The 16,684-nt window shown below is 41.5% G+C and overlaps 1 protein-coding gene across 2 annotated transcripts in view; it reads left to right on the top strand.

The window, feature by feature from the left end:
• Window positions 1-381: 381 nt before the first annotated feature.
• Window positions 382-16,684, top strand: part of LOC141129352 (cell surface glycoprotein CD200 receptor 1-A-like) — an 88,529-nt gene continuing 72,226 nt past the window's right edge. For both annotated transcript variants that reach the window (XM_073617327.1, XM_073617326.1), the window contains exon 1: window positions 382-568. In XM_073617327.1, coding sequence (XP_073473428.1) covers window positions 517-568 — 52 coding nt within the window. In that variant the 5' untranslated portion in view covers window positions 382-516. The remainder of the gene's footprint in view (window positions 569-16,684) is intronic.

Raw genomic sequence — 16,684 nt, 5'->3', positions numbered from 1 at the left:
GCCTAAACTGAGGAAAAAAATTGTTTTTTTTATATATTTTTGGGGGATATTTATTATAGCAAAATGTAAAAAATAATGTGTTTCTTTCAAAATTGTCGCTCTTATTTTGTTTATAGTGCAAAAAATAAAAATCACAGAGGTGATCAAATACCACCAAAAGAAAGCTCTATTTGTAGGGAAAAAAGGATGTCAATTTTGTTTGAGAGCCACATCGCATGACCGCGCAATTGTCAGTTAAAGCGACACAGTGCCCAATTGCAAAAAGTCCTCTGGTCAGGAAGGGGGTAAAATCTTCCGGGGCTGAAGCGGTTAATAGCCTTTTCTGCTTTAAAATGTCAATAGGTAAATAACAGGAAGTGTCAGTGAACAGTGTTAAAGGAACTTCTACAGCCGAGAGTGTAAAGTTAAGCAGTTGTACACTCGGACGCTGAGTTGGTTTAATCATGGAAAACAAAGAACGATATATTTTTTTTTAATCCTCAACATTAAGCCGGAAATACATTATCTACAAGCAACATGATTGTTCCTCTCCTGATATTGTGTATCTGTGGAATTACAGTCTCAGCAGGTAAGCTCACTTAGTCTTTATATCATGTGAGAAATCCCCACACCAAGTGGTGTAGGAGTGTGAAGAGAGGCTTGAAGGGTTGTTCCATTTACAGTGCCTTGCATAAGTATTCACCCCCCTTGGCATTTTTCGTGTTTTGTTGCCTCACAACCTGGAATTAACATGGATTGTTTGAGGATTTTCATCATTTAATTTACAGAACACGCCCACAACTTTGAAGATGTTTTTTTTTATTTATTGTGAAGCAAACAACAAATAGGACAAAATAACAGAAAAAATCAATGTGCATAACTATTCACCCCCCTAAAGTCAATACTTTGTAGAGCCACCTTTTGCAGCTATCACAGCTCCAAGTCCCTTTGGATAATTCTCTATGAGCTTGTCACATCTTACCACTGGGATTTTTACCCATTCCTCCTTGCAAAACTGCTCCAGATCCTTCAAGTTGGATGGTTTGCGTTTGTGAACAGCAATATTTAAGTCTGACCACATATTTTCTATTGGATTGAGGTCTGGGCATTGACTAGGCCACTCCAACACATTTACATTATTCCCCTTAAACCACTCAAGTGTTGCTTTAGCAGTGTGTTTGGGGTCATTGTCCTGCTAGAAGGTGAACCTCTATCCTAGCCTCAAATCACACACAGAGTGGTACAGGTTTTGCTCAAGAATATCCCTGTATTTAGCACCATCCATCTTTCCCTCAACAGTTTCCCAGTCCCGACTGCTGAAAAACATCTCCATCCATCCTCATCAGACCAGAGCACCTTCCTCTATACATTTTGGGAGTCTCCCACGTGCCTTTTCGCAAACTCAAAGCATGCCATTTTGTTTTTTGCTGAAAGTAATGTCTTTCTTCTGGCCACTCTGCCATAAAGCTCAACTCTATGGAGCATACGGGTTATTGTCGTCCTATGTACAGATACTCCAGTCTCTGCTGTGGAACTCTGCAGCTCCTCCAGGGTTACCTTAGGTCTCTGTGCTGCCTCTCTGATTAATGCCCTCCTTGCCCGATCCGTGAATTTTGGTGTGCGGCCATCTCATGGCAGGTTTGCTGTTGTGCCATGTTCTTTCCATTTGGTTATGATAGATTTGATGGTGCTCCTAGGGATCATCAAAGATTTGGATATTTATTAATAACTTAACCCTGACTTGTACTTCTCAACAACATTGTCCCCTACTTGAATAAGTACATAACTCCCGCGCTGTCAAAATCAAAACTAAGGGTACACTGCGGCAAACACCTGGTAAGCTGATCCTTAACAGAGGGGTCAATGGATAAATGATAGTGTTGCACTCTGTGAAATAACTAAATGAATAAAGTGCTAGTGCAATAAAATCTATACAGTGAAAAACGAACTAGGTATTCATAGTGCCAAGTGGGAAGTAACACAAATATAATTACTATAAATAATGAACATCCATATTCATTGGTGAAAACCTGATCATAAAAATCAATAAGACCAATAAAGTACTGTATATACTCGAGTATAAGTCGATCCGAGTATAAGTTGAGGCCCTAATTTACCACAAAAAAAATGGGAAAAACTTATTGACCCGAGTATAAGACGAGGGTGAGAAATGCACAGCTACTGTAAGTGGAAAAGAGGGTCAACAATGCCCATTTGCAGCATCACTGTGCCCATTTGCATGCCTCACTGTGGCCATTTGCAGCCATAGGTCCCCTGAACTTCAAACTCGGTAGTTAAGGGTTCCTAGATGCCCCCTAGCTGCAGCCAAAATTTGGGGTCTCTGAACCCAAAGGGTCCTGAAATGACATTGCTGCAGATAGACACAGTTGACCGAATTTGGGGGCCTGGTATCTCAGGGGCCACTTAGTGCTAAGAACCCCAAATTTGGTGTGCAAACCCAGTGGAACTAGCACCATAAAATTTCCAAAGCCAGAGTTTCTAGCACCAAGTGGCCCCGAGATACAGGGCCCCAAAAATCAGTTCAGAAAATGTCAAGCACTTTTCTGCAGCAGAGAATGACATTTTCCGACCCGATTTTGGGGCCCCGTATCTCGGGGTCACTTAGTGCTAGGAACTTCAGCTTTGGATATGTTATGATACCAGGTCCACTGGGTTTGCATACCAAATTTGGGGTTTCTAGCATCAAGTGGCCCTGAGATACGGGGCCCCAAATTCAGTTCAGAAAATGAAATTTTTTGCTGCAGAAAAGTGCTTGACTCCATAGCATAGTATAGTGCTGAAAAATTCGACTTATACTCGAGTATATACGGTATATAAACAAGTGAATCAAAATCAAGAAATAGATATCAAAAGTCCCATGTGCACTACTGAATGAATATCTTGAATATATGTATATATATATATATATATATATATATATATATATATATATATATATATATATATATATAAAAGTGCAATCCAAACAAGGCTGTGACAGTCTAACGGTTTCAAAATGAATAGTAGATCCCTCCACCGTAAATGAATAACAAAATCTGCTGCCTGGCCAATCCTCTGTGATAGCATCTGTGTGTGTGTAAAAGCCCTTCACCTTACTGCCATAAGGTTACAGCATGTATGGATCACAAGCAGTGGTCTTCAGGGAGTCCCTCGTTGATGTTAGTAAAGCTTCCTTCTTTATTCATTTTGAAACAGTTTTCTTCTCGTCTTTTTATCAATTTTGGAGAGACGTCCAGTTCTTGGTAATGTCACTGTTGTGCCATATTTTCTCCACTTGATGATGACTGTCTTCACTGTGTTCCATCGTATATCTAATGCCTTGGAAATTCTTTTGTACCCTTCTCCTGACTGATACCTTTTAACAATGAGATGCCTCTGATGCTTTGGAATCTCTCTGCGGACCATGACTTTTGCTGTAGGATGTGACTAAGAAAATGTCAGGAAAGATATACTAGAACTGCTGAACTTTATTTGGGGTTAATCAGAGGCACTTTAAATGATGGCAGGTGTGTACTGACTCCTATTTAACACGAGTTTGAATGTGATTGGACACTTATGCAACCACATTATTTTAGTTTTTTATTTTTACTTCCCCTCCCTAAAAGATTTTAGCTTGTTTTTCAATTATTATTTATTTATTTCAGGTACTTGTATATCGCCGTCAATTTACGCAGCGCTTTACATATACATTGTACATTCACATTAGTCCCTGCCCTCAAGGAGCTTACAATCTAAGGTCAATTGAGTTGTACAGTTTATAAGTCACATTAAAAGGTGGAAAAAGTTCTGAAATTATTTATCTTTTTTACATCACAGAAACCTGATATTTTAATAGGGGTGTGTAGACTTTTTTATTCTCTCTCTCTTTATATATATATAGTTAAAAAATAGAAATATAAAAAGAACTGCAGTGAATCTTAGCTAAGGGGAGCTGATTAGGATTAACTAAGGGTTATTAAGGGATTAAATAGGACTATATTTTATATAATAAAAATGTAACTCCTAAGGTTGTAAAGTGATGTTATATGCGGGTCAAATCTCACACTTTTTTTCCAATAAATTTTTTATTTTGTTAATAAATGTCACACTTTTGATTGAGCTACATATGTATTAAATAATAAATACATTGAAACAATACATTAATTCTTTATATTTACTCAATGACACTTCAAGACTAATGCAGATGCATTTTAACTTATACAAAGCAATGATTGGATGTTATTTTGACAGCTGGTATTTGCCCATAAAAGCGGAGGAGGGGAGAGGCAGCAGAAGATGAGGAGAGTGATGTAAGAGATATATATCCTAAAAGCTTTGTTGATGTATTTTAGGAACTATCCCTTACATTCAAAATCCTCAAGTGTTATTACATCTCCAGATCACACATTGCAATCATAACATACTGAATACAGAATGTAATAAGCTTTGGCATTTTGACTATAAATGATAAAATGTGCACAATTTATTAATGAAAGATGGTGCTGAGATGAGTCAATAAGTAATATAACAGTAAGATCTTAAGTACTGTAGGATCTGAAAGTGCAGGGCACCACTTTAGGGCATAGTGCTTGCTAATTTAGAGTCTTGATTGGCAATTTGTTTCCAATGGCAAATATTGGTACCTTTGTGATGGATTGATCCAAATAATGGACAGTATTGTTACTCATGCAGGTGTTCACTCCAAATGGCAAGACACATCATTAATAATGTATGTGTCAGCAAATTTATCAAAGTGGAGACAATCACATGGAAATATACAAGCCTGCATGAATAATGCCAATGTGTTTATACCCAAACTCGTTTTAGATAGCATAGATAATGGTTAGAGCCCCTGTCAGATTGTATGGCTATCCAAAGATTTTCCATCTCTTCCTGTCCTGGAGACAACCTTTGTACTGGATTGGTAGTAAAGAATTTTCTCCAATGGGGCTGCCCACTGCAGTAAACCCAGATGAGATCGAATCCTTTGCCTCTCTATCCAAAACTTAGAAAAAGTTATGGGTATAGGAGCGTTATGCTCTTTAGGCAAATGCTGCAGATACAAATATATATATGAGCAAATTATTTATTATAAACGATAATTTCCTTTCATCAGAGATCAAGACAAATTATAGAGCTCAATAATGGAGAACTTTGAAAGGTGAGAGCTGAATCAGGAGGAATTACGTAAATATAAGTTCCTCTTCTTGTAACTAGTGCCAATAAAAAATATTACAAATTTAAGTATGTTGATGGGAAAAGTGATAATCAGCTTAGTTGTTCTTTTTTTTCCCATGTTTTTATTGAATTTTTTTTAAAACAAATTAAGAAATATAAGCAATCAAATAGAACATTTCCAGATTTCTGTCAATAGAAGGATATGTATATGGAAGCAAGACTTGACCTAAGCAATGTATAAACTGTCAAAAGATTAAAATAAAACCAAACAGATGCTGTGTGTTAATAAATCTACAGCAAAACAGTGGCATTGGTCATATCACAGTGGTGTAGTGGTTAGCACTTTCACCTAAGTGACCACTCACAGGTATAATTCTTTCTTATTTTAAGGAAATATAATAGAATTTTCAAATTTTAACATTTTACTTTTTGAAGCTTGTTTCGTAATTAGACAGAGTTAAAGTAGAGTTAAAAGGGAAGTTAAACAACGGACAAGGTTTATGTTATCAGCTAAAAGGGGATTCATGTTAAGGGGAGTCTGAATAGTGAATCCATCATGCCCAGGCATTAATAAATTTAGTAGGATTGTCCCTCGCTATGTGCATCAGCTCTTCCATTTCTGCTGTTTGACGTACATAGTGGGTCAAATCTACTAGTGTTGGTGGGGTAGATGAGCCCCATTTTAGCGGGATGCATCTTTTAGCTGCGTTTACAAAGTGTAGAACCAAGGATTTGTGATATGTGGAGTGTGGAAGAGATGAGTGGTGCAGAAGGTATTATGCGGGTGTAAAGTCTAGAGTAAGTTACATAGCTACATAGTTGGTGAGGTTGAAAAAAGACACAAGTCCATCCAGTCCAACCTGTATGTGTGCTTATATGTCAATAGTACATTGTATACCCCTGTATTTGTGGTCATTAAGGTGCCTATCTAATCGTTTTTGGAAATTATCGATGCTCACTTCTGAAACCACTGCTTGTGGAAGATTATTCCACTTCCTTACCTACAGGTAAAGAACCCTCTACGCAGTTTAAGGTTAAACCGCTTCTATTCTAATTTTAGTGAATGGCCGCGTGTCTTTTTAAAATCCCTTTCGCAGAGAAGTTTTTCCCCTATTGTGGGGTCACCAGTATGGTATTTGTACTTATAAATCACATCCCTTCTCAAGCAACTCTTCTCTAGAGAGAATACGTTTAATGCTTGTAGTCTTTCCCCATAGCTGAGATCCTCCAGTCCCTTTATTAGCTTTGTTGCCCTTCTCTGTACACTCTCCAGTTCCAGCACATCCTTCCTGAGGACTGGTGCCCATAACTGGACGGCATACTCCAGGTGCGGCTGGACCAGAGTCTTGTAGAGTGAGTGAATCCCTTTTTAATGCATGCCAATATTCTGTTGGCTTTGTTTGCAGCAGATTGGCACTGCATGCCATTGCTTAGCCTGTCATCTACTAGGACCCCCAGGTCCTATTCCATCCTAGATTCCACCAGAGGTTCTCCCCCAGTGAGTAGATTGCATTCATATTTTTGGCAGCCAAATGCATTTTTTTACATTTTTCAACATTAAACCTCATTTTAATTTGTAGTTGCCAACCCCATTAATTTGTTTAGATCTTCTTGCAAGGTTTCCACATCCTAAGTAGATGGTATTGCCCTGCTTAGCTTTGTATCGTCCACAAATAGTGAGATTGAGCTGTTTATCTCATCCTCCGTTTATGAATAAATTAAATAGGATTGGTCCCAGGACAGAATTCTGGGGGACCCCACTTTCCACAAGTGTGGACATTTTTTTTTATACTTTCATGTATCTTTTCAAAAGGGTTGCACTTTCAAGCAAGACCACCAGATGTGTACTGGGGACCCACGTTCGACTCCACATCTCCAGCAGAGAGATGATGGTGATGTAAGGGAAAATTTGCTTAGTCTAGGTATAGGTATTAGGTACCAATTTGCCAGTAGTTTGTAGCCAGATTCTTGAATTGTAATGTTTACTGTGCCTTTGTGGATGTTGTGTAGAATATTGTTCTATTCCTTTTCCGTGAAGGAGAGGTCAAGATTTTTTTGCCATCTTTGACAAGGTTCACTAGACTTCACCTCATGGTTTGAATGAAGTACATGAAAGGCACTATATGGCGTTGTGGGGAGAGTTTATTACAGAAAGATTCAAAAGGTGTGTGTTCCCTATACCAGTCTGGGGGCGTGTTTGGGCATTTAAAGAAGTTTCTTAACTGGACGTGTGTCCAGAAGGGGAAGTTAGAATCAAACATTTTAGCTTGGAGCGTTTCATAATGGATTAGGGAGTCCTTCTGAAAGAAACGTTTGGCTCAAATTTGTTCATGTGGCCACCCTTTACTAAGGAACTGGGAGGAAAGGCCTGGTGTGACATCAGGGTTTTACTGAATGGGGGCTAATGGGCCTGGGTAAGAGGTCAGCTTTAATTTTTTGTTGATGAGATGTAAGCATTGAAGGGACGGACCTATGGTTGAATGGTCTTTGTGAGGCCTAATTGTGTGCGGCTGGTAACCAGGCAATCAGTTGTAAGGGGGTTTGAACTCCTGCATTTTCTATCTGAACCCAGGCTTTTGTTTTCGCATGTAGGTTCCAGTTGGCAATTCTTGTAAGGTGGCAAGCTATATAGTATTTGTGAAGTCTGGTAATCCTATACCCCCCTTTTGGTTTAGGTAGCATGAAGAGTTCTTATCTGAGTCTGGGACGTTTATATCCCAAGACAAAAAGTGTATAAGCCCTTCTAAAGGATGCGAAAAAAGCTTTGGGGAGATGGATAGGTATTGTTTGAAGGATGTACAGGATACAGTGGCATAATATTCATTTTTATTATGGCGGCCCGACCAAACCAAGAAAATAAGCCTGTGTGACAATTTTGGAGATCTTTGTGAATATTTCATAGAATGGGGAAATAGTTTAGTTGCTATAGGTCAGGAAGGTGGCTGGGTTCAGCCTAGTTGTTTTATCTTCAATAGGTTTATTTAGCAGTTGTTTTCCTGAGACCAATCCATGCATACAAGACTCACCTCTTTGTAAGTTTCTGTTAGATGCTTGTCTTTATACCATCTCTGTTGTAATCACAGATTGAGTAAATCTGTCTCTCTTTAGAAAGTGTTCAATTGAAACACGGTCAGAATTTCCAACAACGAGTTCACATCGAACATTTGTTGTCGGAAATTCCGACCGTGTGTACGTGGCATAAGGGTATGGGATTCGGTCCGCTACTCTGGCATTTTCCTTTCTGCCGCTGCTGCCCATCATACATAACCCCCTCTTTCCCCCAGGTTTGAAGGAACCCTGGGCGTTCTCCTGTTGGCTCTCCCGGGGCTTCAGTCGGGTCCAAGATTTTCTTTCCTCCTGATCCTTTCCTTCCTAGGAGGCCATTGGAGAGACGCATGAGGTCCCAGTACAGGAGCACTTTCGCTTTCATCAACGTAAACATTGAATTGCTGCCCTGCGCCGCATGTCCACTTACCCAAAAACTTTCTTTGAACATGCGAGCCAGCATGCCCCGGGGGCTCCTAGCCTCATCTCAGCCATCTATGCATCTTTGAACAGACGACCATCATCAGAATCTCTCTCCTACATGTCTTAATAGGAGCAGGACCTCCGATCCCCAATACATCTAGGAGGACTGGAGTAAGGCTTGGAAAACAGTTGTAAAATGTTCTTCTAATACAAAAATACACTTGAAGCCACGTACAAGGTTCTTTTCAGGGGGTACTGGGTCCCTGCTCGGGTCGCCCATACTTTCCCGGTGAGTAGTGACAGATGCTTTCGTACTTGTGGAGAAAGGGGAGATGTCCTGTATACCTGGTGGTCCTGCCCAAGACTGGTGGGGTTCTGGTCCAGGCTTTTCGTCCTGCTCCAGACCCTCTTCCATATAACGGTCCGTAGGGACAGCTACAGTAAAGGGTCATTTCCTTGCTCAGCTTTTATTGACCACAGGAAACTGTGTCCACAAAGGATTAGTTAACCTGCTGGCTATTCCAATCATCAAGCTGGTAGCTCCTATTCATCTGCTGTCCATTTCGAATCAACCTGTTAAAGAAGGCTAGTCTACTGCATCACTCAGCCTTTTGAACTCCAAATCAGGTTCCTTCACTTTAAATAACTCTCTAGTTAATCATCCGTTCACCCTTCCCTCCACTAATCTTAGGAATTTCTTGGCTAATAAGGTCATAATCCATCCATTGACTGGCAACTGGAGGAAATATATTCACGATTAGCCTATTGAAACAGCACCTGCATCCAAAGTCTGCGGCTTGCGTACCTAAAGGTCTGCCTTCCTACCACTCTCTTCTGTAATGGCATTCTTCCCCCTCATCACATTTACAATTGTTCTATTGAACTTCTGCCTGATTCTTGCCCACCTGTGACAGAGCGTTTTCCTTCTCTAATTCTGAGAATAAAGGCTTGCAAGCCTTACTCAGGAAAACCTGGAAATGGACTTCATATGCCCTTCCACGTCACCTACAGGGGCTGGGTTCACATTCATCATGTGCCAAAGAAAGATAGAAGTCTCATACCCTGTATTGACTAGCATGGACTTAAAGTGGTTCAAAAGGCTCAAGCTTTTTTACTTTCATATATTCTATGCATGAAGGTTAAAAAAACTTTTTTGTCCAGCAGCCCCCCCCCCCCAGCTCCCCCCAATACTTGCCTGAGCCCCTTTGTGATCCAGCTCTTCAGAGACTCTACCTCCTCATTGGCTGAGACAGCAGCAGGAGCTATTACAGACAGTGAGCCAATGAGGCGCGAGCAAGGACGGGGTCGAGCCGTGGCTCCGTAGGTGAATGGACACGCAGAGCAGTGGCTCGGGAGCAAGTCTGATTGGGTGCCCCCGTTGCAAGCTGCTTGATCTGGGGGCACTCAGCAGGAAGGGAGGAGCCAGGTGTGCCGATGGGGGACCTGAGAACAGGAGGATTGGGGTTGCTCTGTGCAAAACCAACTGCACAGAGCAGGTTAATATGCTTGTTATTAAAAAAAAGTAATAATAATGGTCTTTAATATCACTCTAAAAAAATTACTGTTTCAATTGTTATCCACTACCACTCATGACTTAACTCATCTCTCAAATTCAGGGTGCAAAAATCTTCACTAAACTTGATTTTAGAGGGGCTTATAAGCCACTTAAAACAGGGAGATGAATGGAACATATTGTTTATTCTATTTCAATGTACGTAACTCTCTAAACTTTTATTACCTGTCCAAAGCTCCACCAACTATCCCCCTGAGACTTCTGCTTGTTCCACTTTTTGTGTGCCTTCAAGTGCTGCAGCAAATCCATAATTCCAAGCTTGATGGACATCTCAGCTTCAAGCAGACACTAGAGATTGACTCCACAGATCTTTGAAGGCCTTTCCTTCATTCTAACACTCAAGTCTTTGTTGATGTCTTTGAGACCTGTGTCCATGGTAAGACTAAACTGTCCAAGCCTGCTGTCCTTTACCCAAATGGACCTATTTAGCTATGGATTTTATTGTGGACTTACCCATGCCCCAGGGGTGCTCTGCCATCTGGATGGTGGTGGGTGGAATTAGCAAAATGGTCCTTTTTATTCCACTGCCCACAGTACCCTCCACTGAGGAGCTTTCTGTTGAAATTAAAGTGACATTAAGCCAAAACCAAAAATGCAATATATTGCAGCTTACCAATCATTAGATGTGGTGGCTGCATTCGTTTTCTCTCTGTTTTTAACTAGTGATCTGGCCAGTAACACACTTCCTGTATTAGAATGCCTCCACTCTGGATGAAGGTGCACAAGAGGCATAGGAGACAGCAGCTTGGTTAATCTGAGGGGAGGGGGGTGTTAACTATACTAACAGATTTAACAAATTGAAGCCAAAATCCAGTTCACACTTTATAAGCAGCTACAGTAAAACATTTTTTTTCATTTTAGGGTAGTTTTAAATTAATAAATAAAAGCTAATCAGACTTACTGGCCAGATCACCAGATGGATATATAAGAAAGAAAGGCTAAAAAAGAAAACAAATGCAGACATCACATGAAAGACTTGGTAATCTGCAATATAATAAATGTTTGCTTTTGGGTTTATCACTGCTTTAAACACATATTTCGGTGCTCTGGTGCTCACCAACATAAAGGCAAAGTTTAAAGGCGTCTCTGGTAAGCAGCAGAGGGCACTGGAAAGCGGCGAATCCGCCGCTGAGACCACTTTTATCTGAAAGCGGACCGCCCACTGAAGAAGTGGATACCAGGGTTATGGCAGCTAGCTGCTGCTATAACAACGATTTTCCTCTTCAAAGTGCCGCCGTATAATGACGATGGGCGGTCTGTAAGTGGTTAAACAGAATGGATTGTTTTTACGGTGAGGTTTTTTGCTTTTCCATTAAAGTGATTGTAAAGTCAGAAGGTTTATGTTAATACATTCTATGCATTAAGATAGAAAAAACTTCTCTGTGTAGCAGCCCCTTAATACTTACCTGAGCCCCATCCCAATCCAGCGATGTGCACGAGTGCCTCAGCCATCCGGGACTCTCCCTCTTGATTGGCTGAGACACGGCAGCAGCACCATTGGCTCCCACTGCTGTCAATCAAAGTCAGTTAGCCAATGAGGAGAGAGAGGGTGTGGGGCCGAACTGCGGCTCTGTGTCTGAATGGACACACAGAGCTGCGGCTCGGCTCGGGTGCCCCCATAGCAATTTGCTTGCTGTGGGGGCACTTGACAGGAGGGAGGGGCCAGGAGAGCCAGTGGGGGGACCCGAGAAGAGGAGGATCTGGGCTGCTCTGTGCAAAACCACTGCACAGAAGAGGTAAGTATAACATGTTTGTTATTTAAAAAAAAAAAGAAGAGAGACTTTGGTATCACTTTAAGTGAAAGCCTGATTATGCCTTCTCTGATGTGTGTAAAGAGTTACTGAAACAGAAAGCAGAAGTCACAGGTAGGAAACATGAAAAAGTGTTCTGAGTCAGTAGAAAACATGACAAGCATTTATACATCATTTTAATTCCTGACTTTACAATTCATATAATGTGAAGGTGCAGATAGGCGTTTTTTGGAAAACCTTCATTCTGTAGGCAACAGTACAAAGGGGACTCCTCTGTTTTCTAGAATCAAGATGACACCGCAATACATTTTCTCTTACCAAAAGCATCTTGCAAGAGCATTTCCTGATTGTCAGGGACAGTCCCGGGTTCATTATTGCAGAATAACACATGCACAGCACAGCAATTGTAGCTGAAAGCCTATAACCTCCAGATGAGGAGGGCCTCTGACTGTAGAACCCCAATCCCCTACAATATATAGACACCCTATATGACTGGATATATATGGCCACAGCAGCCCTTTTTCAAAAAATGTTGTATAAATATAACAGTAGAATAAATACCAAATATACCGTATACTATATAATAATCATTAACAAACCCTACTATTTTCAATAAATCTAACTAGTGTTTAAAGTGGAAATGTAGCCATTTTTTCAACTTTCCATCTATTAAATCTTCTGCCCATGTTGTTGTTTTAACTTTGGATAGTAAAACATTATTTTTTATTCCAGTAAATACCTTATACAGCCCACTTCCTGTTTCTTGTCTGGTAAAAAGGCCTAGGCATATGACATCATGCACCACACTCTCTCTCACTCTCGTGAGAGTTTGAGAGGAAGGGAGGGGAGATGAGTCATAAAAGGGCCAATAAGAGCTGCAGGGCTGGAGGTGTGTCTCTGTGTGTCTGTGTAAATCCAGCTGCCCACAGTTAAAATGGCTGCAGCCAGACTCAGTGGAGATTTGTGCAGCATATTTGGCAAGTACAGAATGACAGTGTACAGTATCTCATAAAAGTGAGTACACCCCTCACATTTTTGTAAATATTTTATTCTCTCTTTTTTTAATATGACAACACTGAAGAAATGACATTTTGCTACAATGTAAAGTAGTGAGTGTACAGCTTGTATAACAGTGTAAATTTGCTGTCTCCTCAAAATAACTCAACGCACAGCCATTAATAGCTAAACCGCTGGAAACAAAAGTGAGTACACCCCTAAGTGAAAATGTCCAAATTGGGCCCAATTAGCCATTTTCCCTCCCTGGTGTCATGTGCCTCATTAGTTTTACAAGGTCCCAGGTGTGAATGGGGAGCAGGTGTGTTAAATTTGGTGTTATCGCTCTCACACTGGTCACTGGAAGTTCAACATGGCACCTCATGGCAAAGAACTCTCTGAGGATCTGAAAAAAGGAATTGTTGCTCTACATAAAGATGGCCTAGGCCAGTGATGACGAACCTTGGCACTCCAGATGTTTTGGAACTACATTTCCCATGATGCTCAACTACACTGCAGAGGGCATGAGCATCATGGGAAATGTAGTTCCAAAACATCTGGGGTGCCAAGGTTCGCCATCACTGGCCTAGGTTGTCAAGACCCTCAAACTGAGCTACAGCATGGTGGCCAAGACCATACAGCAGTTTAACAGGACAGGTTCCACTCAGAACAGGCCTCGCCATAGTCGACCAGAAGAAGAAGTTGAATGCACGTGTTTAGAGTCATATCCAGAGGTTGTCTTTGGGAAATAGACGTATGAGTGCTGCCAGCATTGCTGCAGAGGTTGAAGGGGTGGGGGGGTCAGCCTGTCAGTGCTCAGACCATACGCCACACACTGCATCAAATTGGTCTGCATGGCTGTCATCCCAGAAGAAAGCCTCTTCTAAAGATGATGCACAAGAAAGTCCTCAAACAGTTTGCTGAAGGTAAACAGACTTATGCCCCGTACACACGGTCGGATTTTCCGACGGAAAATGTGTGATAGGACCTTGTTGTCGGAAATTCCGACCGTGTGTAGGCTCCATCACACATTTTCCATCGGATTTTCCAACACACAAAGTTTGAGAGCAGGTTTATAGTCCCGACGTACGCGTTTTATGTCACCGCGTTCAGAATGATCGGATTTTCCGACAACTTTGTGTGACCGTGTGTATGCAAGACAAGTTTGAGCCAACATCCGTCAGAAAAAATCCTAGGATTTTGTTTTCGGAATGTCCGAACAAAGTCCGACCGTGTGTACGGGGCATAAGGGCATTGATTACCGGAACCGTGTCCTGTGGTCTGATGAGACCAAAATAAACTTGTTTGGTTTAGATGGTGTCAAGCATGTGTGGCGGCAACAAGGTGAGGAATACAAAGACAAGTGTGTCTGCCTACAGTCAAGCATGGTGGTGGGAGTGTCATGGTCTGGGGCTGCACGAGTGCTGCCGGCACTGGGGAGCTACAGTTCATTGAGGGAACCATGAATGCCAACATGTACTGTGACATACTGAAGCATAGCATGATCCCCCTCAATTTGGAGACTGGGCCGCAGGGCAGTATTCCAACATGATAACAACCCCAAACACACCTCCAAGATGACCACTGCCTTACTAAAGAAGCTGAGGGTAAAGGTGATGGACTGGCCAAGCATGTCTCCAGACCTAAACCCTATAGAGCATCTGTGGGGCATCGTAAGGTCTCTAACATCCACCAGCTCCGTGATGTCATCATGGAGGAGTGGAAGAGGACCGGAGTGACATCCTGTGAAGCTCCGGTGAACTCCATGCCCAAGAGGGTTAAGGGAGGGGAGGGGAAATGGCTAATTGGGCCCAGTATGAACATTTTCACTTAGGGGTGTACTCACTTTTGTTGCCAGCGGTTTAGACATTAATGGCTGTGTGTTGAGTTATTTTGAGGGGACAGCAAATTTACACTGTTATACAAGCTGTACACTCACTACTTTACATTGTAGCAAAGTGTCATTTCTTCAGTGTTGTCACATAAAAAGATAGAATAAAATATTTACAAAAATGTGAGGGGTGTACTTACTTTTGTGAGATACTGTAACTCAATTGTTTGGTAAAATATAAAAGATGATGTTATCCCAAGTACATAGATACCAAACATGTCACGCCTTAAAATTGAGCACACCCGTGTAATGACGACAAACTATGTAAATTATATTTTCCATAGAAGATAGTTTAAAAGCCTTTACAACCTACCACTTTAGATTTACACAGGAGGTGCTAGAATTATTTCTCTTGATCTGAAGTTCGTGGTGATACCTCACATGTGTGGTGCGATTGCTGTTTACATACTGATGTAGGACTGACGCATGTGTTTGCCTTTACATGTGAACACAGGGGCACTTTAACCACTTCAGCCCCGGAAGGTTTTACCCCCTACATGACCAGGCCATTTTTTGCGATACGGCACTGCGTTACTTTAGCTGACAATTGCGCGGTCGTACAACGCTGTACTCAAAAAAAAAAAACGACGTCCTTTTTTCCCACGAATAGAGCTTTCTTTTAGTGGTATTTTATCACCTCTGCGGTTTTTATTCTTATCGCTATAAACCAAAAAAAAAAAGGGGAGAGGCCGCTCAGAATATCACAGGTTCTCCTACAAAAGGACAGAGGCTGCTATCCACAAGTACAGTTCCCTGCATACCGACAATACAGACTCAGTCTAGGGATGGCTTTTTAGAATTTATTGCTGAATAACTTGAAACAGGAGAGGGGTCCAGGAGGAGAGGGTTTCAGGGGATTCAAGATACCCCAAAACGAAAGTGGCAATGATTAGGAGGACAAGCTTCTTAGCAGACATTCTTATAGCACCACCCTGCCGGATTCACTTGTGATTATTGCTAGCGGCTGCTATAGTAGCAATATATAGCAATAGTCACTGTCTTCTCCTAGCGGGGATGGCTTTCCCCTATCTCCCTGGCTCCCCACTGGGAGCAGACAATTGCTTGGCGGTAGGGTGAATTTACACAGATTGCAGGAAATCACTGTATGGCCTACCTAAGATCATTGATGACTAGAGACATGATTAACCCTGTTATTGCTAGCAGATTCTTGCTCACTGTATACAATTAAATCTTTCAGTGCTAGCATATCATGTCCTCGTGGGTGGACATATGCTGTTAGATCGCTGATGGAAGCACATGATTAACCCTCTTGTAAAACCATGCCTATATTAAATGTATGCTCTGCCCCTAATATAAGTACATGCTCCACCTACAGCAGCTTTCTATACACACAGAAAAAAAGTTGTCCCTAAAAACATTTTTGAAATGCTGGCAACTAAGCACAGGTATATGAAGGGAGGAAGATAAAAGATCCTTCTCCAGACCAGGACTTCAGAGCCATGCCCTCCAGAAAAAAAGTCTTTTAACATTCCTCTCCAGGCCTTCAGACCATCTCCCACTAAGGCCCAGGCTGCAATTCTTGTCTGTTTCTAGCTGCCTCCCAGGGGCAGCAGGCCAAGGAGAACTGGAACCTTCTTAATAGGTGAAGAACACTCTGGCAAGGCCTCCGAAATGTTTATCACCTTCCCAGCCACCTTCTGGACTCATCCTTCCAAGGATTGGATGGGACATAATAAATATTCATACTGGACATTTGACTCTCTCTGCCCTATATTCCAGAAGCTTATTCCAGAAGCAGATGGTAGAAATCAAACACCCAGCTTAGGAAGAGCCATTCAGACAAACATAATAGATAAAATAAACAATAGTGCAGCGCTTAAAGTGATATGT

The sequence above is a fragment of the Aquarana catesbeiana genome, linkage group LG02 (assembly GCF_042186555.1).
Source record: "Aquarana catesbeiana isolate 2022-GZ linkage group LG02, ASM4218655v1, whole genome shotgun sequence".
Lineage (NCBI taxonomy): Eukaryota > Metazoa > Chordata > Amphibia > Anura > Ranidae > Aquarana > Aquarana catesbeiana.
Note: the sequence above shows the minus strand (reverse complement) of the source record. Positions and strands in the feature narration are given on the sequence as shown.